Here is a 25677-nt window from a genome sequence, read left to right on the forward strand (position 1 = left end):
TGTGAGCAATCAGGTTTGGTTGTTGTTGAGTCATCACTTTCAGGGAAATGGAGTTAGATGAGGTTAAAATGAGGAACTTGCTTGTGTTGGGTGTAACACTGTTTTGGAAAACAGTACATAGAGCTGACAGAGTGGAGGGAGAGCAGATGACTGATGTGGTGGAGCAGCCGGATGTGTGTGACTGAGCGAACAGACCCTGACCCGTCCCCTCAGCTGTACTCCTGTCCTACTCCAGGCAGGATGCTGCCCAAAGGGAAGGTCTATTGTCCAGAGTCAGGGCGGGGCTCCACAACCAGTGGACTTCAGTGAAGTGTTCAAAACAAAGTTAAACTTCAAGTCTAGAGAAGTTGCTTTCAGCCAATTTGAACTACTCTGGTTCCTCATTTGTACTGTGAAAAAAAACGTGATGCAGTTAAGACATCGAGTGTTCAACAGAAAGATGGTGAAAGGGGAATTCCACTGATTTTTCAAAAATTTGACAGTCATAAACAAAGTTTGATATGAAATGATTCATTGCAGAGAAAATGACTCACTTAATTTCTGTGGTGACAGGAACAAGGAGTCTCAATGTCTACAACACAAACATAGCCATTTTATTTACTTTCCAGTGAGCATACTCATGTCTTGTGAGTTTTTATATGTAATGGTAATAAAGGTAAAATGATGGTAAATCTGAAAAAAAAGTTTTCTTTGGGGTCTATTTTACTAACTTTCCCTTGCATGTGCATCTCTGCCACAAATGTGTTTTTAAAAAACATAAATTTTAGGCCAAAAGCTTATCTCTGCATGATCATAAAACAGTGTGTTACACATCAGGCGGCATATGCACAACCATTTCATGTAATAACATTCTGTGAGAGAGCTTTTAGAGGCATTAAACACTTCAGGTGTCTGGTTCCCATCACCACCACTGTGAACAATTCTGACTCTGTAAGTTTCTTTAGAACAAAGCATTTCACATCAAACCACTCTGAAAGACTTTGTGTACATCTTAACAATGTAATTACGCAGAAGTTTTGAAAAATCAGTGGAACTGCCCTTTAAGATTGAAAATAACAATGGCAATAGCATGGAGAGTCAACAGAGTACTACCATGGCATTCTGTGAAGTTTAATCAAAGTTAACAATGTATTAATATGGTAGAGGCTTCCACTGAGGCGCACAAAGTGACTTTATAAGGGAGTTAACGTCATCTGTTTCTGCTCCACCTAGCGCGCCTTTTGTTCCCACACAATCAGCTTACATCGTTTCCATTTAAAGCTGTGTATCCTCTCATTCGTAGACAGTTTTATGCCAGGGTGAGCTTTACGGACCAACTGAAAAGTGGCTGCCGGTTGTTTTTCTGGTTGTTCCTGCCTTCTTTGTAGATAGCACAATTCCTAGACTCTCCAAATGTAACAGAGATTGGAGTCTCTGGTGGACAGTTGACCTATTCATGCTCCACCCACAAATGCTTTCTTTCATTGTTACTGTTTGGACAAGCTTTATAGAACATTGTCAAAAATGCCATTCCTACTAATGAGAAACTGCAGTGCACTGCTGTGAACAACTGCATAAATTATTCACATTAGATCACAATAGTGTGCTCGTTTAGAGTTGCTACATAACATGGAGTTTTCAGTAGTTAGTTCATGCTACGTGACCAAGAGCTGCACTATGTTACTGTAGCTAGTCGAAACTAGGCGGACTGGAAATGACAGCAAAATAAAATTTGCCATCATGCTAATTAGCTCAATTACACAACGACAAACTTCACACAACCTAAAACATCAGTGTGATCTTTCGAACACATGCAAAATAAATGTCTTTTGAAATTGATAACAGACTAGTTGTGTGCCACAAATTCTCTGTTTGAACTGGATATTTTTTTCCAATGTTCTGTAAAGCTTTTCCAACTTTGCAGTAGTAACTATAAAGGAATGCATTTGTGGGAGGAGCCTGGATGGATCAATTGAAATGCATCATCTTGGCATCCTCTTGTTATTAGCAAGGTGTGACTTTGGGTGTGGAGAGATCTCCTCCCCCCGTCCTAAATTGCCTTTCTCTAAACCCGTCATGCCTGCAGTGAATGTCTACCCCCCACATCCATCTCCCCACCCCCACTCTCCCGAATAAATTGGTGTGGCAATCAGAGAGGGAGGCAGTGGGAGAATCAATGTGCTCTCCTTGAAAGGGAAAATATAAAAGGGGGGCAGTGGAAAGGACAGCCACAGACTGTAGTGCTGACTAGAAATGAGAAAAAGATAGCAGCATGAAATAAATGATGTGGTATAGTCAGAATATGTGTGTGTGTGTGTGTGTGTATATATGTGTGTGTGTGTGTGTGTGTGTGTGTGTGTGTTTGTGAAAGGTTGTGAAGGGCGATAGGACCTGACTAAGCATTTTTGTCTGTACTGTCACATGGAGGTCAGAGCTGGGCTCTAGATAATCGCCAGCCCAGGGGGACGGGAGGTCCAGCAGAGAGTGACGGAGCAGACAGGACATAGGAAAAGTTAAAGGGATAGTTTGGCAAGTTACATTTGAATGATTTCCCCTTATCGCACATGTGGTCAGTGTGAAGTTTGTGTCTTTAGATTTGCACTAGAGCTAGTGTAGCTAATAGTGTAGCTAATAAGAATTGCATTCTTAAATCATCATATGCATCAGACCAGATAGAGATGTCAAGTAATCTTAAACAGACCAGCTGATATGGTTTCTGACCTTGTATGAAAAGTAGAGCTGGGTGGTCTGGCAAAAATGCAGTATCTTGATGCTTCAAGATGTTTTCATGAAACACAATATATTGCAATATTTATTTTTCTGACATCTGATAAGTTGTAACAGACAAAATAGTGAAAAATACTGTCAAAAACTATGAATACAATGAGTTATATTTAACATTTCAAATACTACGCTGCAGTAAATCCAAATAAACAGAAGTATTTACACTATTTCTAATTAAACTTGCAGTTGGGAAGTGTTTGTAAATGCTAACTACATCCCCAATATCAGAAAAGCTTATTTGGTCTATTGGGTATTGAGTATTTTGGTAATGAAGTAATTTGGTTGGTGCATAAAAGTATTGCGTTTGAATACCCAGCCCTAGTAGTAGCCATTTGAATCTTGAATCCTGAGTGTTGGCCATAGTTTTGTTCATTTTTATAGATAACAGTGCCAGAAACCATATAAGCAAAGAACTGCTTGATACAGTTAAGCCAGTCTGATGATCTTATACATTGTTCACTAGTGGTCATAAGCTTACATTACTAGTGCCAGTGTAAAACTAAAGCAGCAAACGTCAGACACGAACATGTCTTGGCTGCCCAGTTATATTTGGAGTAATGGGGAAATTGTGCAAATTAGATTTTAAAGCCATTTTTACAATGCTCAGTTTTCAGTATGATGATAATGGTGTGCTCTCTGGGTATACAGGAGTCATGCTGGAGATCAATAGTATTAGTGAAAAGTGTGCTGCTTCGTTTTACTGCTGTGTTTCTGAAACAGTACAGTAAGCCTGAAAACACTTTATTTGAAGGCTACCTTCACAGGGACTGCATAACACATGCAAAGCTTTCAATAACATATTTATAAAACAGTACTTGAGAACTGATAGAAAAGCTTGTCTGTAATCGCAAGATAAAATGAGAATGAATGTATTGTATTGACATAAGGAGCCAGACATCTGTTCAGTTTAGAACACTGTTATGAAGCATCATGCAAAAATAGAACTAATGAAGCGAAGACCTTATATCGGTTCTGTATAGTTCTACTTGAGTTATAGAACAGAAGCGTCATAATTATTAAGGAGACGAATGTGACTGCAGACATAATCCGCTAACTGTTTTTCTTGTCTGCAGCCTCCTTAAGAGAAATAGGTCATCAGAATATGGCTTTTGATGCTGAACTATGTTCAAAAACGTTTGTACTTTTTATGCAGACAGGGATCTTCTGCTTTTACTAAAGTACTAAAAGATATTTCTATTTTCACTCAAGTACAGGATTTTTGTATGTATCTGTATATTCATACATGAGGGAAAATATATATGAAAATCGTGGCTACAGTTTAAGGCCATCAAAATCTTTCATAGAACTGTTATGTGGTGCTCTTAACTGGGCCTCTGTCGAATAGGTTCCATTACGTGGAAATGTTCTTCATAACAGTGTTACAAATGGAACAAATGTCCATTACTTTACTTTAAGACCCTTTATGTCAATAAAATTTCAATGACTACATAAAATATCTTATGTCATCTTGCACACTTCATTTAGCTAACTCTACATCTAAAAGGAATGAGCTACATAATGACAGAATCACGTAGAGCACTGGGCTAAACCAGGGAGATGCACTGAGGAGGAAAGAATGCTGTGGCGTCACTTAGCGTCACAGTGCGAAGGCTGTATAATGGCATAGCACATTCCAGAATAGATTAAATCTTAGATGCACAAGAGCTGCTGAGGTCCTCCAGTGCACCTTCTGTCCTGCCTTTCAAAACCTGGAAGAAAATGGAGATCAGGCATGTCAGTAGTGTGTAGTGTAAAGAGATCAGCTTGTCTTTCCAAGGCTCTAGAACTGTAACACCTGTGCACTAAAGTCTTAGCAGCCATAGCATTGTCTGTAATCCAATCAAAGAGTGTTTTCCAACAATTTACGCCCTGCTCAGCTGTGTGCAGTGCTAATCAATTAATCCAGAAAGCAAATCCTTCTTTAAATGTTGTCCTTGACGACTTCAGAAGCCGTGACATCCGGTCACTTTAATGTATGCCACATGACAGATGTATGAACATGTGCTGCTCATGCCACTTAATGTCTTTGTGATCAAGTGAGCATCGAGGGGTGGGTGATATGCCAAAAATACTACATCATGATACTTGAAGACATTTTCACAATGCATGATACAAATTAAAATATTTAGATTTTCTGTGCTTTGCCAATGGTAATGCTACATTTAAGCAAAGGCTAGACAGACTATGACTAAAGTGATTTTTTTTTAAGTATTATATATGCAAAAATGGAGTAAGCAGGAGGTAAAATATGAACGTAAGATAATGATATACTGGGCTGGTATCAAATTGGCTACTTGTTAATAGGTAGTTTAATGTCATTATTATGCAGTAGTGGTTGTTGTTTTCAAGCATTCTAAGACAACCTCTGCTCCCTCATTAGTATTGTGCTGTAGGGGGGAACTATTTCATTTACTAAATATCGGTAAAAATGCATGAATCAGTAAATTAATTCGGACACTTTTTCATCATCAACCTGTTACATGAACAAACCAACATTATTTCTTGAACGAGGCTGAAATTGGCTTTGTGTTTGTAGCTGTAGACATGTTTTGAAAAGTGCAGGATCCAAAAACCGGAGGAAAAAAAAAGAGCACAACTTGATTTTGTTAGTCTTTGACTGCAGTAATCTACTGCACTTGCTATTCAGTGGTTTTGAAATATGATGAGCAGCAGACAGGTTTTTGTTTTTAGCTGTGTAGAGCTGAATTTTTTTCACAGTGTTTCACCAGAAAGTCGAGAGAAGTCTTATAAGTTCCGGTTTTCAGTGGCTCAGTTACCACTGTTAATGTTGCCTAACGTTCCTCTGTCTATTGTGTCATAACAGGAGACTTACAATGCAATTTGTTATATGTTCGCTAAAATAGTCATCCACAGTGTTTACTAGAAATTACAAGAGGGAGATGGTAGTGCCCTCAAAAATCACTCTGGAATTTCATTTTATCGTTCGGACAGTAAATAACCAGCATTCATAATAGTGCCCTAAAACACAAATACAGGCCCATTTCAGTCACAGCCAAATTTTTTCATATGTTCACTGTTCTAGAAGTACTGATGGTGCATGTAATTACAATAATAAAAACATATCTTCATATTACCTCTAGATCAGGAGTAGTTTTGTAATGGGCCATGTTCTCAAGCTGTTTGTGTTCCCACCCCAGCATGCCTCGCTCTCTGCCAGTCGCTCAGAGAAGGGCTCAGCCTGGTCAAACCGCTCTCTGGGAGCTCGCTGCCGGAATTCCATCGCCTCCTGCTCAGATGAGCATCCCCACATCGGCAACTACCGGCTGCTCAAGACCATTGGCAAGGGCAACTTCGCCAAGGTCAAGCTGGCGCGCCACATCCTGACTGGCAGAGAGGTAAGAATTGCAGACTCTAGCACTTTGTTTTCTTTGTTCATTGTTCACTGGTTCGACACACTGACACAGATTCGTAGCAGGAGTGTCCAAATTCTTTCTTGAAGGGACTGATTTTCTTGCTCAAAAGAATAGTTTGGCAAAAACGGAATTTACACATTTATTCCCTGAGGTTTGCTTCTTTAGCTTTGTGCTAATGTAGCTAACATAATGCAGCTAATGCAGATGACAAATAATGGAAGTTATAATGCACAAATACTATATGCAAATGCAGGTCATCACATACTCAAGTGGTTAAGTAATCTCAGCTAAATTTGTTTATTTGGTCTCTGACACTGAATCACATTTTTCAAGATCTAGTTTGTCCATATAAAATGGACAAACTACATCTTGAAGCCTGAATTTAGCCTCCACTCCATTCTAATAGATAACATTTTTTACAGACATTTTTGTAGATGAAAATTAGGTTTTCTCTTGCTGAAGTTTCTGCATTTTTCAGATGTAAACAAAGTCATTCAGAGTGGTTTGATATGAAATGGTTAAAAGAAACCTACCGACCCTAGATTTTTTTTTTTTTTTTACAGTGGTAGTGATAGGAACCAGGGGTCACATTGTCTACACCACAGATAAATCTGTTTTATTATTTTTTTTATCCAAAATGACCAGTGATCCTACACTTGTCTTTTGAGTTTTTGCGATACTGTTCAAAAGTCGTACGCACCTAAGCACATTGTTTATCTCAGCAGCGAGTTTGTTTTTGCTTGGAAAAACATCATATATCATCAGAATACGTACAACTAAACATAAATACATTAAAAAATGGCAGAAGTTTATTTTTTGAAAAAAGTAGTTGATAAATTGTGAGCTAGTTTGAAGAACAAAGTTTGGTTCTAGATGTCACGTGGGCACCCCCAGCCATCACATGTATTTGTTAAATTCCATCACCAGCACACATGAAATAACATACTGACTTGATTAGCCAAGGAGAGGTTTGAAAAGGGTTAAACAAAGCCACTGACATATAAAATCACAGTGCATTAAACTAATATTAATTGTGATATTAGTGTTTTTCTGAGCAAATACATGTTTATTGCCCTGATAAATAGCTTTTTAAATCTATTGTTCACAATCTGATATGTATTTTTAACTGTTTTGCCTTGCAATGCCTTGCATGTAATGCCTTTCCACACTAATGGATTAAAATGACATTTTAAGTCGAAACCTTGTCTCAGAACCATCATCAAAAAATGCTTTAGGTGTCAGGCAACAAATTAGTGACTATTTTATGCAACACCTTTCAGTAAGAGACCTTAAATGTTTCTGGTTCCTGTCACCAACCTGGGGCCCTTTAAACTGTGTATTGTAGTGACTCTAGACTGAATAAGAACATCACTGACCTATAGGAATGGTATTATCTGTCTTTTGAAGTGGGGCAGACGAGGCTTACCTAAGAAATCTATAAAGATTCTAACCTACTTTTTCTAAAACTTTGACCAGGAAAAATCAAGCCATCAACTATATGGGGTGTGTTTAGTTACTGCAGCTTTTACAGCAAAGTGAAATGTGACCTTTTTATATGCAAGGTATATGTAAATACAGAGCATCAGGCCCTTTAAACCACTTACGACCTATGCTTATATATTTTTCAGGTTGCAATAAAGATTATTGATAAAACCCAACTGAACCCAACCAGCCTACAAAAGGTAAGACCCAGATTCTTATTGAAGCTCCTCTGAAGTTTTTCTTTTCTTTTGCTTATTTTAAAGTATGACTTACAGCTCGCAAAGAAACTCGTACCATACTTTTAAAGCAGCAGTGAACTATAAGACTCCTATAGGATAAGAACGTAAAGAATGTAAAATATACTGCTGTTCATGTTGCAATAGGCTTTCATGTTGAATCACAAGGTCTGGATCAGAAGCTTGTTTTTTTTTTTGAGACATTAGGTCGACACTGCCTGTAAAAACATGAACTTTGACCTAGTGTTGTGACTGGAAGCCCCTTGATTTTGATACAATGAGCTGATACAGTAGCTTTGATGACTGTTTTGAGACAGTGTTTTGTGATGCAGTGCTGTTTTATCCAGAGCTGTCAGAGTGCCGCATAGTTTGCATTGTTAATCATTCCAGTTTGCATGAAATCTGGATAACTCCAGTCCATTGTTGTGATCAATTTTACTGAAGCTAAATGGGGTAAATGTTAAACCCTGGGTAAATGTCAATACAGATAAAATGAGCGGTTTGATTAAAGACAGGCACATACGCTTTGTATGCGTTTATCTTCTTAGTTTAAGCTGCAGTAAACCCTAAGTATATTCCACTCCTGCACAATATTGACTGAATTTGTATAATAGGCATGTAGCTTACGCTGACAGGTTTCTATAGAGGGTTGGCGCAGGTGCAGCTTAGGGATTTAAATACACATTAGGATCTCTGCCTTGGCTGAATAACAGTTACAGAATACATGCATTTATGCAGTGTTAAATATTCCTCTGTACAGAACAGAAAGCTCTCATCACTGACTGCTAATGTCTGTCGCTGTTCCAGCCATTCAGCTAGCAACCGTTTCTTCCAGTGCATTAACCTGGGACATTTGTTCATGTTTGACTCCTTTAAACAAGTGTTTTCATTTGATCTGCATAACTGCAGTCTGACACTACAGCGTGGGCTGTGTGTACTATGATCAGGTCCTTGTGTGAGGGTGTGCGTGTGACTTTCACACGTCTGATGTGAGAATTGCTGTTAGTGGCACTAATCACTCATACGCTGTTCTGTTGCCAAGGGAGCATTTCTAACCTTGACTTTGCTGAGCCTGTTCTCATGACTAAGTGCATATTGCAATAAGGGATGTCTAATATAGGCCTGTCACAGTTATTACATAATCATGTGATTGCAATTATTTTTCACAGTTCTTGTCAGTTAACAGTAGTTAGCATATGTTTTCATAATCACATTTCATGTCCCAACAAATGGAATATCATTTCAAAGTCAGCTTGAGGCAAATGAAAACAGAAAACACATTGATCATGCAACAACAGGTTCTAGCTTCTGATTGCTGCTGTAACATGTTTAGAGGGTAACAGGAACAGTCATGACAGTTACAGACCTAGTCTAATATATGGACAGAAAAGAAGGCCACGATTAGTTACAATCGTATGCAATTTCTATAGAAATTTGCAGAAAATTAAAAGTGTACTTACTGTACAGGATGAGTACTTACTTTAATAAAAAAAATAAACAGAACATGTAATTTGACCAAAGGTGCCCAAACTTTTGCATATGACTTCATAGTCCTGTAGGACAACAGGCTGTAAATATTGTGGAGAAAGTCCCATTGCAGTATTTCATATTTTTGCAATAATTATTGAATTAGTGAATGATAATTCATCCAAAAATTGAATGGTGATATTTGAGTGAGACATTTGCCTATTTAAACTATTCTGAAATAGAGCTCATTATCATGCCAGCAATGGAAATGGCACATTTAAAAGGAAGTTTAGGTAGTGTAGTATTGTAGTCAGGGATGCATCATATAGACAAAACACAGTGCAGTTATCCTATATACAGCGATTCTATTATTTATGACAAAATTATTTATTTTTGTAAATGACTTGATTAGGGCTACACAAAGTTCTGTTGATTCTGCAAATCATTCAGTACTTTAAACACGTGCAACACGTTCTATTTATGATTAAGATGATTATATAATGCTATATAGACTATATTTGATTTGGAGCTCAGTTCAAGTGGTTGGTGTCCATTTTGTTGATTTTGCTAGATGGGATTTTTGGTATTAAGTTTTAGTTGTTTTCTTTCTGTTTTGTTTTGTCTCATTTATTTACATAATACATGATAAATAAGTTTATGAAGCAATTTATTCATACATGTATTTATGCATTTATAATTACTATGTTTATTGATCTCTGAGCTGCTATCACACACTTTAGCTTTTCAGAGAATTTTTTTGTTATTTTTCATGAGGGCATCCACTTCTAAACCGCAGATCTTGCCATAATTACACGATACAGACACAGCTATACTGGACCTGTTTGTGCATTCGGCATACATGTCTCTACCGTTTTTCTCTCTCTTCTTGCTCGCTCGTTGGCTGTTGCCTGAATCACTTGTCGAGTTACATCGCTGACTACCTCATACTACAGGCCCCCTATCACTCCAGAGCTTGTTCGCTTCAGAATGTGAAAATTTGTAGGAAGGGGCAAATCGGGGGTAAAATCAGGCTAAAAATTGTGTAGTGTGAGTCCAGCTTAAACTGAAAATGATTGTTCTCATTTAATCAAGAATCATGCAGCCTTAGCAGAGCGGATTATTGAGGGTGAGAGCTGTCATGTAAAAGTACTTTCAGGAACGTGTTTTATGAATTTAATGAGAGGGAGTGTTGGACTCGTATCCCCTTTATGCCGGCAACAGAGACCTGAAGGCCTTTCACACCAGTGGGAAATTCATTAGAGACTATTCTTCTCTTTTGGCCATTACAGTGACCTTGTGTGTGTTTTCTATATTGCTTGGGTGTTTGAGCCTAAACATGCATTTTTGAATGATCCAATTTTAAGAAATACTCTTTTGTTTTGGGTATGTTCAGCTGGCTGCTGGGACTTGTTTTTGCCCCAGGAAACGGGGGAGGGGTGAACTGGATGACGCAAGGCTGCACACCCGCCTATACAGACAGGAACTGTAACACTTTTCATCTCTTTGACTTGAATGGGCATGCACTCTTTTGTCTTACTTTATGTACAGTCTTTTACCTAACCTTGATTCATCCAACGCTGCAGTAACATCTATGATGGGTCAAGATTCTCACAGCGCACAATAAAACATTCAGTGATAGGCTAAAGAATAATTTGCATATTGGAGCCTTCTGTGGTATTACAGTTGCAAAGGCCAAAGATGTATATTGTGCAGCCGTGGCTGAAAAATATAAATGCTATTGTTATATCATATAGGATTAGTTTAGTAATGAATAGTACAGTATAGGTCCATAGTCTGTGTCTCATTATCAGTACCTTGTATTGATTAAAACAGGCATATTAAAAGTGATGAGATGGAGTTTAGTGTGTGGCTGTGGCTGGTGCAGGGTGGGGCTGAGATGGGGGGGTTGCGGTGAGCTCTGCAGAGGTGGAGTTCAGTGTTGCAGTGTTGCTGGCCGTTGTCTCGTCTCGTCAGCACTATCTCCCCTGAGCAGAACACACCAGGTGACACCTTCTGGCCTGCTGCTCCACTCTCTGTCTTCCTGCAGCTGATCACTCCTCCTGCTCTCTGCTCTCTACCTCACCACACTCATCTTTTCTTTCCTTTTTCTTCTTTTCTTTCTCTCTCATCATGAATTCTGATCCCTGTGTCCGTTGAGCGCTCTCTCTTTTCCTCTCGCTTTCTCAGTCTGGAAAGTTTGTTGCTGTCATAGAAGGTATTCGATGGCTGAACACAGGGTGATTATTATTAAAACCGCTCTATCGAACCACATCTGAAACACAAACCAACATTGATAGTGATGTCTGTACTGACTAGGGCCCAACTGATATAAAACATTTGTGACCAATACAGATTTTAAGGATCTAAAAATTCTAAAGATGCACCATGATATGAAAATCATATTTTGGTATCTGCATATATTTGCTATTGGCCAAACGCTAAGATTTGACCACTATTTTATAGCAGTATTTGATGATGTATGTTAAGATTCTGGGCTACTGTGCTACAATATCTGCATTTTAAGATTAAACATTCAAAATTGATTTATTGTCAGATTTATTCAGAATGCAGGGCTACAATGAAATTCTTGTACTACAGCCGCATGCTCCTACATACAAAAATATAAATATAAACAGAAGTACACAGCGGGCAATAGAGGAGGGTGGTTTTGCACATACACAAATGATTTTGCACATGCTAGACAAGTACACCAGACAAAAAAAAGACATGATAACAAACAGTACAGGTCGATGGCAGTTTGATTACAGTTGTAATCAAGATGGCAGTAATAACATTGAACTGAGAATATACAGTGTAGAAAGGTGCAGTACTATGTGCATAATAATGCAAGCTAAGAGAGTAATACAGTGTATTGCTGAAATATATATGATTCACCAGAATGTGGTGTAAAATATACATGAAATGCGATACATACAATTTCCTAGCTAGACTATGCCACAAAATATACTAGTGAGGTGAAAAAAGGTGCAAGATGCAATATATACAATGTAAAAGGGAGAAAGAGTCAGTATTGGCTGTTAAGAGCTCTGATGGCCTGGGGGAAGAAGCCGTTGCTGAGGTGGCTGGTGCTTGCTATGATGTTTTGGACGCATTTGCAAGAGGCATCTGGATGTGTAAATGTCCTGAAGCAGTTATGACCGTTCTTTTTAGGAGTCTGAGATCCTGAGCAGTCAGGATGTCAAGCCACAGTGTGATGCAACCAATCAGAACGCTCAATGGTGCAGCGCTAAAAGCAGTAGTTGAATTCATTTTTTTTTGTTTTATTTCTCTGTAATCGCAATTTCTACTTTTTGAGACATTTATATATTCGATTTTTCTATTGACACCTACTAACACTAATCACTTACACATGGCTTTTATAAAACGTCTTTACTCCAGAAGGGCATTAATCCATAATATATTTGATGTGTGCAGTGATATATGTGTATATGCTTTTAAAGCTGAAACTGTCCATTCTATAATTATCGATTTAGAGCTTATGAAGAGATGATAAAACACAGCTGTGTGTCGAGACAGAAGATAACAAAGAAGTTTGTAGAGAAGAAACAACAGTTTATTCTGTGTTTTGTCTATTTAGATGTCTTTGGTCTGTATTACGGTTATACTTCAAAAGAAGCGACCTCAGGGGATCTTGGTTCATCTATTTGGTGCGCACTAGAGTTTGCATGACAGCATTCTCGCTTGTAATTTACTGCACAAAAAAAAAATCAATTGCAAGGCTTAATTTTGATCAAGCCAAACCTTCCCTTACTGACCGATATGAGTGTCAGTTGCCATTGTAATCTTCATATTTGAGCCATTTCCTTATATTACAGCAGAATGTTAATTATATTACAAAACAAACCACTTGTTACTAGTGTTATATCAGCTTTTTTTGCCAGTACTAATAAATCCGTAACCTGATTTTATCGCACTGACAGCAAACTCCTGCGCACTCACCTCCGGCCCTGCGACCTAGAGCTGTTTAGCTAATGACTTATTCTAAACAACGCGTCTAACTCTACTGTGATCTACAGCCATGATTGTGCACTAATGTAAAATAAATAAATTAGGTAAAGGAACTAAGTAGGCACTTTGCTTTCAAGATTTATGCTTGAGCCATCCCTTACCCACGTGGTCGTGGCATTAGACAAAGCTCATCGTTGTCAATTAGTCGAGACTATGACAGCCCCACTGTAACTGGCCGGGCAGCAGCGCTTGGTGTAATCTTAGTGGTAGTATTATTCTGACACGACCACAGGGCTGGATGTGGGCCAGCAGCCTCATTCTGTCCCGTCTCTCTCTCCTTAGACCCTCACTTTAATCCCATTTAGGTGTGGAGGAGCCAAGCGCAATCAGCTGACTGTGGACTTTCCCAGCCGTTCTGCAAGGCTCTGGGAGACAACACTATTACACACAGGGCAGGCAGGGGGTGATGCTGGTTTTGATGGGCCCCATCATAAGAGCTCTGCTTTAATAAAGAGGAGTCTTTGCTAGGCCGCCAGGGTGAGGAGCGATAGGGGGGTAGGGTATCCCTCATTCAAGTTCCTGCAGCCAGGAGCAGTGTTCCAGACAGACGAACAATGGGGGCAGCCGGACCCGGGAGGGGGTGGGGAGAGACCTCCAAGGGGCCGTGACATAAGAACCGAATCCTGAGAAAGAAAGCTACAAAGATAGCCGCGTTCACATGATTTTCCTGTTCAGGTTCATGTGAGCTCTACTTTCTCATGATGAAAATAATGTTACTGACTTACTGGAAGTCATAAATACATCAAGCTTGTTTTGTCGTACAGCAATAACAAAATGCTGTGCCTTTTAAATGGGGAAAAACTGTCTTTAGGGTCAAATTTAAGCAAACAAGAAAAATGTGATTAATTGTAGTTAACTACACAATATAGTGCGATTTTATTATTTTATTGGACAGCCCTATTTATTCATTTATTCTCTGTCTGTATGTCTGTCTAAATAAAAAATATACTGACTGACATTATGATGGTAAAATGTGAGGGGGTTGGATTTATAACTATAACTATTGCTTGAACTATTGACTATTACTTGCAAAATAAAGCTTACACTTATTGCTGGCATATGTGGGTCATGCTACAGATTCATCGTAAGGATTTATTTCAGACCAGCTGGAAAATGTACATCATTTGCTACAGAAAGCCTAGTGATTTCTTTGAATGCAGCTGTTTCTCAGAATCTGGCTTGCTGTGTTTTGTTTGTTTGTTTGTTTTTTGTTTTGTTTTTTCCCCCTGTTTTTATGAGGTGAATCAAAACTTACGCATGCAAGAATATTTGGTGCTATAAAAGATTGTTGAGACAGATCATAATGCTTGACTAGATAGTTCAGACTGTGCACTAATTAGATTACATTGTTGCTGTTATAATAAAACCCTGGGCATCTGAAATGGTTACTTTATAAGTATGATTTTGTTTTTTAAATTAATTTTAGTGTATGTTGATGTGAAAGCATTTTTGAGTAATTGTGGATCATTTCTATTGGTCCATTTACTGTTTTTTTAATTGTGTGTGGGGGGTTTATGGCAATATCATGTTTGTTTTAGACTTTTGTGTAAGTAGTGGTTTATGAAAGAAGAACTATACTAGTAATATTCATTTATTTTGGTTTAATAAGTATCTAAAAAAGCACTATTTATAGCTCTACAGCACTGTAACCTCTGACTTCAATCAGAAGATGCTGTTGTGGCTGTGAGAGCGATCATTTCAGGTGCCAGTTGCTGTGTTGCCTTTCCTCCATGCAAAATACACCTCACCATTTGCCTACCTTAGGAATAGCGGGAGACAGTGGAGAAGGTGGAAAATGCAGGGTGGAGTTTTCATGTTCGGTGTCTCTGATAGGCTGGAGTCGTACTGATGCAGTCAGGCTTTAGTGCAGCACTGTAGATGATACATTTTCTCATTAATGAGGGGATCCCCTTCTGCATCACCCTCCTGAGCTTATAAACCATGACGTGTAGGGTTTTATGTCTGTAAGTTAATATGTAGTCATTACTTTAGCATGGAAATGTATCATAGTGCATGACACACATTCTTTCCATGCATGTCTGATACTGGGGGCTTATGTGTAGGCATACATGCCCATAAATGTCTCGATGGCCCTTGGTTGGGTCATCAAGGTGTTAAAATGCATTAGTTCATCACAACCCAGGTTCTCAATTTGATAGTTTCAATTTTAGAATGTCAGTCAGTGATAATTGGTTATAACATAATACTGTATATAACATAATATGTATGTATTTGATCAGTGTGCATGTATTTCTTTGGCCCAAATAATTTTGAGTCATGATCATGGAATCCACTGTTTGTTTTGATGATTAATTGACTCAAAAAGCATTTTTAACAAGGCCAAACAATAAAAATTAACTTAACAATTACAAACCATGCAGAGCCTTTTAATGATTCCAGATTAGGTGTTCGTTTTGGCAAGAAAACATACAAATGAGCTCAGTTTGGTACTGTAAGAGGGATTAGGAGGAGAGTTTTTAAAATGTGCATTATCATAATGCAGTTTGCCCACTAATCACTGCTGATTCATTGAGAAGGTGTACTTTTATTTTTTTGATCAAGTTCAATCAACTAATCGAGTTTAATCTAGTAATCAGCCCTAAATGTTTCCTAAAGAGTCATTGTTGAATCATTTTAAGATTGACAATTCAGACTGGACATCCAGCAGTGGCGCTGGATTAAGTGGTGGGAGGCATGAGAGGGGGTGTCAAGACAAAAGCACAGCCTCGTGCTGGACGAATACGTGTGTCCAGCGCCACCTGCGTGGACCCCCTCCGCCGACAATAGCAGTGAAAGAGAAAGAGAGAGCAAGACAACTTTATAAGCTGCTTTGTGTAAATCCCTCACGCTAGTGGGAGAAGTAGGGAAAACATAAGGGTGTTCAGCTCAGGGCTTGATTAGTACTGCCTGGCTGTGACCTGAGTTTAGGGAGTGTTGTCAGCCAAAGGAGAGAGAGAAAGAGGTACAGACAGGGGGCCTTGATGTCCTCTCCTGACCCCTGCTCTCCCTCAGTTAATGTAGTCTAATGACAGAGAGAGAGAGAGGCAGTGGCAGGTTTGCCAGCGGTCCCTGAGAGACAGCAGAGAGAGAGCCGAGACAAGGGCCAGCCTTAATACCAGGTGGCCATAGCAACCGTGACGTGGGGCCAGTGTCTGGAAAATAAAACCAGGAAGTTCTATCTTTGAGAGAAAGAGAGACAGAGAGAGAAAGAGAGGAAGGATGTGTAAGGAGTAGGGCTGTAAAAATATGTCTGGAGGTGGCAGTTTAGCTGATTGATATTGGAATATTGGAATCACTTCTTTAGGATGCTTGATGGGAATCATATCAGTATCAGCCCAAAATCACTTTCAGAATTTATTAACATCAGACAAATGTTTAGATTTGACCACTGTTTCAAACTGATAATTGATTGTGTTCATTGTACTCCAGAAGAGCCGAATGTTTGTGATGCTGGGCTGTGGTGCTAAAATATCTGCTTTTTATCATTATAACTGCATTTGTAACCCCACAGAAATAAATGTTTTATTTCTCTGCAGTGCTAGTACACATAGACAGATTTCTACATTATATAAATGTTTATGTATTGGTATCACTATCAACATGAAAAATATTAGAAATCAGCCCACAGTTCTGGAATTGGTCCACCTCTTTCAGTTCTGATTGATTATAATGATGTTAACTGATAAAATATGCACTTGTTTTTCTGTGTATAATAAAATACTCAGGCTCTTTTCAAATGTAGTCATTACAAAGGAAGCTTTGTGTATTGTTTTCTGTGTTCAACTGCTCTGTGGAACTGTAAGTAGCTATGTTAGATTTTTTTAGTTGTCATAAAAAATCTCATGTTAACATTAAAATTAAATTTTTTTCCTTCTCCTATAACATTACCATTTTGGAGGTACAAGGATGCAGCAGTGATTCATATGTTTAATAAGGAGGTACAATGATATCAGAATCATATTGGTATCAGTAGGAAAGTAGGTAGCTTATCAGCATCGGACAGGTTTGACGTATGTTTCAGTTGGATTGATATTCGATGACACATTTTTTTGTACTGCAGAACTACAAATGCATAAAATGAATAAAATGCAGATATTTTAGCATAGTAACCCAACAGAAATAAATTTTATATTTCTCTGTAATTTTAATCAAAGCAAATCTAGTCTCAGTTTGGCAGTATTGGCGTCAACAGATATGTACAAGAAAAATGTCAGATTTCTGCATTGGCCCATGATTACCAGGCTGGCACACCCCCAGTGTTTAGTGTGGTATTAAAATTCCACTTAATTCCAAATCAGACCACTGTAGACAGAATTGAATCCAATCATGATGATATTTGAGATTCATAATTCACTGAATTGATAAAACAGTCGTAATAAAATTGAACTGTTGTGAGTTTAGAGATTTGCACCTCTAGTAAGTCTGCTATGGCAGGATTGCTATCTTTAGAGTTCAGGTGAACAGCTGATGTGCTTTCCTCTGCAATTCAATTAGAGCCGATCCCAAGAGACTGTGTGTGCATGCACGAGTGTGTGTGGTTGTTGGGGGATGGAGTGTTTTTGGCGTCGTATATTCTCAGGTCATGTTGATGGCGATGCTTTGAGTTAGCATTAGCGTCACATGACGCAGACTAGAGGCATGGATGACTTGTACCTGTATGCTTATCAGGCACGCTGTATGGTTGTGTTTGGGTATGTTGTTTTCTTCATGTGTGTACGCGTCTTGCTGGCACTAATCCTCTCAACATTAACCGCCGTTATGTAATGTACCTGTCCCACAGTAATGTAGTGTGGGCCATACGGGTGTGACATAAACAGATTAGTGAACTGAACAGATGTTTTCTGTGAGTGTGCACAGTATATCCAGTGAAAGCCTTGACGCTGAAAGCTGGAAAAATCTGTGGAACGTTTTGGTTAAGATTCAAAAGTGCTTTAGTTTAGTCTCTGCAATATTGTAGCCTATACTTGATAAAAAAAAATTGGCAATATTAACAAGCAAAGCATATAAAAGACTTCAAAAGCAATTTGTTGGATTGGAACGTGGTTACTATTGTCGCCGTTTTGGTCTATTCACTTTATTTTTATATTACTGCCATATATTACCATTATCTAGACGCTTAGAAAAGATGGTTCTTCAAGGGTTCTTTAATAAAGGCAATGGTTCTATTTAGGTGGTTCTATCTATTTAGAACCATTGGTTCTATTTAAAGTTTCTATATATAAAGTAGAAACTATATAGAAATAGTGTTGTCACGATACCAAACTTATGACTTTCATTACGATACCTACCTAAATATCTCAATACCGATACTGAAACGATGTTTTATGCGTGTAAGAATATGTACATTTTGTAACATTAATATTTTGATTATTAAAACTAATTAAATTAGAAAGGTCACATCGTTATTACATTGTGTGCAGTGATCTGATGTCCTATGTATCCTTGAGTTTATGGAATTTCTTTGATAGTTAACTTTGTATTTGCAACCAGATCTCACTGATTAATCCGTTTAATAACACTCAATACACGTCTAGGGCAGTTGCCTTTTTTTAGCAATAGAAATGATTGACAAAAATGTACATGCCGTGATTACAATTACCAGTACAGCTGAGTTTAAAATGACCGTTTATAACTAGGCCTGTCACGATAACTGTTTTTAATGGACGATAAATTGTCCCAGGATTTATCGCGATAAACGATTTTATTGTATGTGTGCATGTGTGTACATATGCACATACATATTAAACACTGTTTTTAAATAAAGTTGACATACCAGCTCAATCATGTTAATGGGATCTCCTCACAAACTCAGTGATCAGAAAGGATCCTGGTTTTAGGGTCACGGATCGGATCATATTTACCATATAAAGATTAGGTTATGCTGATAGGGCCATTTGCTGTAGTGATGAACTGGGGGGATGAGTCTGATTCCTCACGAGGTTCATTCACATGGTCAACAGCAGCTCTGGTTGAGTTTGAGTCAGATAGGGTAAATAGCTGCCTGACTGACCACATTCAATCTGAGCGCGCTGCAAGTCCAGACGTGGCGTGTGTGAAGGTCTGGAACTTTCCTGCGCTGCCGCGTAGTACACACAGGAAAACTAAAGCGGTTTTGACTTGTGTTAAAACAGAAGTTACAGATGTCAGTGTATCCCTTGATTAAACTGTGTGAAAGCCTACAGTAAATCTGTACTCTCTCTCTCTCTGTGTGTGTGTGTGTGTGTTTGGCTACTCGCCTCAGAGCAGACGGGAGAACAGAACAGCGCGCCTGGTTAAAAGTATCTGCTTAAATACACGCAAATAAACACAGCGGCATTATCGAGGTCATCCAAAATTATCGACGTCATATTCATTTATCATACGATAAGTCGATAACGTAATTATCGCGACAGGCCTATTTATAACTGGTGCTGATCTGCTTGTGAACGCCTGATATTTAGCAGCATGGAAGTTAGTGTAAACATAATGTTACCAGTTCGCCACATTGGTAGTTATCAAAAAAGATAAAGTCAGTTAACTTGAACAGTTATCACTGCCCTAAACTGCCTCATGAAAAAGACTGACGCAAAAAGACTCCCACTCCTCTGACTTGAGCTTGATGTAATTGTTATAGCTATATCATATTCACTAACCTGACGATCTTTGAATTCTTTAAACAACTCTGCATGTCTGTCAGAAAGATGCTTTGCTAAGTTGGAGGTGTTGGCTCCTTTGGTCTGTACATGTTTAAAGCATCTTTTGCAGACCGGTTTTGATGTGTCCACGGGGTTGCCCTGTCAGATGTGTATGCAAAATAATTCAGTATTTCGCTTCGCACGTGTACTTTTTCTACAAGCCGAGGACGGTCTGCAAAATCGCTGGTATTAGCAGCCATGCTACGCGTTCTCTTCTGACTCTGAGGTAAGCGCTGGAGTGCTGCGCGCGCACACTGCCCCCTGTGGCACTTGTTGGAAATACCGCTCTTATTTTAAAACATGCTCATTCATTTAGTACCGGTACTAAATAAATGGGGCATTGTACCGTTTTTAATCACGAAGTATCGCGATACTTTTCAAGTATCGGTATACCGTGCAACACTATATAGAAATGGTTTCTGTATAGAGCTGTTTCATGCTTAAATGTTTTTTTTGCATGGAAATGATTCTTCTAAATTATACTGATAGTGTATTTTATATGGTTCTATATTGAACCTTATTGAAAATGGTTCTATACTGCACCAAAAAGAGTTCTTCTATTGTTAAGAACTTGACATTGTAACAATAGAAGAATGCTTTTTGTAGAAACAAGCTGAAACAAGCAGAGTGATCAGAGTGTCAAAAGTATATATTCTAAGCTGTCAATTAATACCACATTTAAATTCGTAAATAGAGGAGATACTTTATTATTATCTGAATTTGGTGCAGTTATTGTTGTGTGTACATTCACACTCAAAGAAAAATCATAATTCATATTTTTGCCATTTTTTTCATTGCTTAACATTAAAACAAAAGGTGTAATTGTGTGTAATTATGCACCTACACTTTAATAGGGCAATAAAGCGACTTCTAAACTCACTAGGTCAGTTAAGTCTTACAAGGCTTGCTAGCTCCATGGTAAAAGTGGGTAGTTCACTGTTAAAGTGAAACAGTGTCGCAGACCTTGATTTTAAACTGAGTAGATGATGATTGTGATCTTTTATCTCTCTGTGTTGTAAATAAAGAACAGACCCGCAGCGATACCGGTTTTGTCAGGTTAAAGCGTCTGGCAAAAGGAAAGAAGGAAAGTACGTATCCGAGACAGGGGATATGTCTTCAGTCAGCCAGCTTCTGGACAAAGACCTGCTATTTTGGGCCCAGTAAAAGCTTCATCATTTACTGGCCAATGGGGAATTGCCATTAACAGAGTAGCGTAATCCAGGACTGGGCTTTGTGTCTGGAAAACTAGATCTTTAGTGTTCAGAGAGAGTGCAGATGGAAGAGCAGTTAACTGGTGAAGTGGCACTGATCTTTGAAGTAATGTCAGTCGAACTCATGGGAAGTTGTCCTCCTTCATGCTTTCAGAAGACATGAAAACAACAGAGCCATGTGGGGCTTGAGCTAATAGGTTCTTGCTCATTCTTCTGAACAGTGTTTTCTTGCATCCTCCTATTTCTGCAAGAAACTAATAGAATATGATGCTTTGTGAGGCTATTTTTAGGGGGACGTCCTATTAATTTGTTTGTGAGTGACTGTCTGCTGTGTGATTTGAAACTTTTAATTTCTTGCTTCTGAATCTGGCACGTTCTTGTTAGCAGTGTTTTGGCCTTAAGGTGGAAACACTGTATTGTTTGTGAAAATGAATACTGACAGAACAAATCTGAACTCTCCAAACCAGAATGCTAACAGACCCACGCTAACAGAGCCACAGACAGACCCACACTAACAAACCCATGCTAACAGAGCCACAGACCCACACTAACAGACCCTCACTGACAAACCCACCACCCACACTGACAGACCCACACTGACAGACCCACATACTCTCATTAACAGACCCTCACTAACAAACCCACAGACCCTCACTGACAGACCCATACTGACAGACCCACACTAAAAGATCCACACTGACAGATACACACTAACAAACCCACAGACCCTCATTAACAGACCCTCACTAACAAACCCACAGACTCACGCTAACAAATCCACAGACCCTCATTAACAGACCCTCACTAACAAACCCACAGACTCACACTAACAAACCCACAGACCCTCACTAATAGACCTTGTACTGTCCATAGGCTGAAACACATCACCCGTGTCTTTGTAGCATTCTGTCCTCTCTCTCGTCTTATCCCTTTGGGAATGTGTACTCAGTCCTGTCCAGTTCCCTGAGGACCCCTGGACTGAGTGATTAATGAGCTGGGGATTGGGAGCAAGGGGTTGGTGGGCTGAGAGAGGGTTTGTCTATATGCTGATTAATCATTAGTACATGTCACTTCATGAATGGATGGATGTTCATTTACAATCACCACCTGGACTCTGCAACACTTTCTGCTCTGTTCTGGTTTTGAGTGGATTTTCCTGTGACTTGACCCTGTTAGTACTAGACAGTCTTTACCAGTATTCTAGTATTACTGCCACATCTCACTATTATTTTGTAATTTCAGAAAAAAAAAGTTCAAAATGCATAAAAACTGAATAGCAAGTTTCTTTTCTGGAGATCTGTTTTTTGTTTGGTTAAGAAAAACAGAACAAAATAGTCCAACCTAAACATGCCATGTCACATTTGTAAGTCTTTCTTATATACTGTAACAATGCATTTTTATCAGTATAGTCCAGCACTAGACCCTGATAGTCTAAAGCATCTAATGCATTGTCCATATAGGCAGATCGTCTTTTCAGTCTTCTGTCATTTTTGTGAGAAAAGCAGCAAGTGAATTACATTTTTTAAGTAATGTTTCTAATATATATCTATATTGATTGTTAAAAAATGTTGTTTTGAGAAATTTTGTGTTTTCTGATTTGTTTCTTCTGCAGCTCTTTCGAGAGGTACGGATAATGAAGGGCCTCAACCACCCAAACATAGGTGAGTGCTGTGTTTTAGGCAAATATTTACAGCTTCAATTACCATGAAACTCCCTCATTTTTCCATCCTCCAAGCTACAGTATTTACTCAAGCTCTATAGAGACTGCTACAATTTATTAAACCTACAGCCTCTAAAGTAGTGTCTCTGTGGGTGCCATTCTGTATTTTTCCTCAGCTCTCTCTCCCAGTTCTACATTGTTAGGTAAAAAGTGCTGTATGGTATTATGGTTTTAAAAGTCTACATTTTACTGTTTATGCACTACTACTGCAAAGTAAGAGCCAGCACTGTGAGTTCTTAGTTTGTGCTTACATTCATAGTTACTGTTCCCAACCCAGTAACTATGACTGTAAGTAAAAGACTGTGCTGAGACACATCTCAGGTTACAATGTCCAGCTCTGTATGTTATGCTTGGTGTGGTTCGCAGCCAAAAAGAGGGTCCATCAAATTAACTGACTGGCAACGTCAACAAACTGGCACGTTCCTCTAGTTCATCCATTATACTTTCTAGAGTAGACTTGGTGTACTGCAGTTTTTGGTTTCATTTGCATATTCCTCAGCTTTCTTTGCCAGACTGTAAATCAGACTTCAGCATGTGTAGTTAGTTATTTAGTGACATTCTATTTGTTTAGTCTGTAAAGTGCAGTCTTAGCCATTGTATACATTTTTGAACTAACCATAGATTAGAAGGATAGTGTGAAGGGAATGGCTTAAAAAAATGAAACAAGATATCACACGGCTACTGAAAGAAAGTGAAAGAGTGCTAATTTGAATAATAATGTAGCTTAAAGTGATCACAAAATTCAGTAATAATTAGTCGCCTAAGGCTACTAAATACACAATACCACAGTCCATGAATAGGCACTGCTGCCATAGTCCTGCTTTTCGGCATTAACTCTGAATCACCCTCTGATTTCTTTGTATTTTTGCTTCTACAGTTCAGCTTTTTGAAGTGATTGAAACAGAGAAGACGTTGTACCTTATAATGGAGTACGCCAGTGGCGGTAAGGAAATGTTCTGTCTGCACACTCTTAGTATTCAAATACATGCAAAATCAAGACCAACCCATACCTTTGGTCAGGTCAATCTCTTTATATACTTAGAAACATATCTCCTGCCTCAGATTTAACATTTACTTTTAGGTCAGTTGTGGAAAGCCCTCATTAGATCACTGTCCTTCCACTTTTATGTTGTGCCTGACATAAATGCACACTGGCAAGCCCTCACATTCACATGCACACAGAGAAGAAATGCAGCCTCCTTTTATTATCCGCATATGTCCCCTCCAGCTGTGGAACGTACATGCACAAACATGTATTCAGACTCAGTATCCCTTTCACTCAACGCATGCACGCAGGCATACACACGTTACATATAACTGTCACATCAGTCAGCTCCTGGACCCTGACAGCAGCTTTTAAGCCTGTTTCCGGCTCTTCTATCATTTGTCCACCTGCAGTATCACAGCACGCAGTGCCTTCACTGAGCCCAGCCACGACTCTTAAAGCAGCCTCCGCTCCTACCATTAAGGATATTCTTAGCTAAATGAAGCTTATTTTAACTCTACTGTGTCTCACCCACTCCTGTCTTCCATTCTTACTGCCGGCTTACGAGTCTGCTGCCAGCTTAGCAGCCCACACGCTCACGCTATAAGCCCAATCTGTCCTGGCTGAGACACGTGTGTGCATATGCTAACCACCTGCAACCTGTCCCTTCATCCGCTTTTAAACCACAGTTTATACTTGCTTGTGGTTTAACTCGCCCTTTCTCGCTAGTGTCCTAAGACCTATCTTGGCTATACGTTATGGCTGAAAGATTAATCGTTTTTATATGGAATCTCAACAGCTGTTTTTTTTGTTGTTTTTTTTTAATTCCAGCTTATATTATCAGCAGAGAAATAATAACATAGAAATTGGGACGTGCCTGTAGATGAGTTAGACCAGTTAGAAGCAAACACCCACATGACAAACAACAACTGACCAGTAGTCTGTTACACTACATACAGCACACAAGCTTCAAGACATAAAAATTGGTCTTTTTGCCAAAAATAAAAAAACACTCAGTTTCACTTTTTCACCCAAATGGTTGAGTCCTGCTACATGTTATATACATATATAAGAATGTTAAATAGTTTAGTTGGGTTATGATGTTATGGAACAACGAACAAGACAGGATTCCCACATGTCCAGGAAAACTTGGAAAATTAGAGACTAATTTTCCAGTCATGTAAACACTTGAGAAAATTGCTAAAATATGCTGGAAGTATTAGGAAGGTCCTTGAGAAGTATAAAGTTGAGTTATTAAGCCACTGAAATTGTATATTTTAGCCACTGTTGCCCTATTTATTGAAGGTGTGGTGTAGTGTCTTGTGGACAGATGAATGCTGTTTTCATAGAGCAAGGCTAGCATTGGGAGCTAACAAATCTCCAGTGAAACCGTAGCTTGTATGACTAAACTTCAGGGATTTCAAAGTATTCTAAAGTGCTCACAATAACGTTACCATGTGTTTTCCATACAGCAGTATTCCAAATTACTGAATACAGGCACATGTCTACTACCAGGAATGCATATGATCACATAACATTTGTTGTGTGAATGCTAAAGCATCTCGATGCATCCTAGACAGCGTTGAAGAACCACCTTAAACAGCTGTGTCATCCCAGCAGAGACGAAAACAGCTGCATAGTTTATTTTTCATCATCTCTCCTGTTTGTTTACAAGTTGAATTAAACTTGTAAACAAACAGCCCTTACATTTATGCCACAAATGCAGTGAGAGACTG

At 38.8% G+C, this 25677-nt stretch overlaps 1 protein-coding gene across 2 annotated transcripts in view; it reads left to right on the forward strand.

Moving 5' to 3' along the window:
- mark4 (microtubule affinity regulating kinase 4) overlaps positions 1-25677 on the forward strand; it is a 59710-nt gene that overhangs the window by 10830 nt on the left and 23203 nt on the right. For both annotated transcript variants that reach the window (XM_036561302.1, XM_036561299.1), the window contains exons 2-5: positions 5922-6119; positions 7766-7819; positions 22849-22897; positions 23834-23899. In XM_036561302.1, coding sequence (XP_036417195.1) covers positions 5922-6119; positions 7766-7819; positions 22849-22897; positions 23834-23899 — 367 coding nt within the window. The remainder of the gene's footprint in view (positions 1-5921; positions 6120-7765; positions 7820-22848; positions 22898-23833; positions 23900-25677) is intronic.

The sequence above is a fragment of the Colossoma macropomum genome, unplaced genomic scaffold, assembly GCF_904425465.1.
Source record: "Colossoma macropomum unplaced genomic scaffold, Colossoma_macropomum, whole genome shotgun sequence".
In the NCBI taxonomy this organism is placed as follows: domain Eukaryota; kingdom Metazoa; phylum Chordata; class Actinopteri; order Characiformes; family Serrasalmidae; genus Colossoma; species Colossoma macropomum.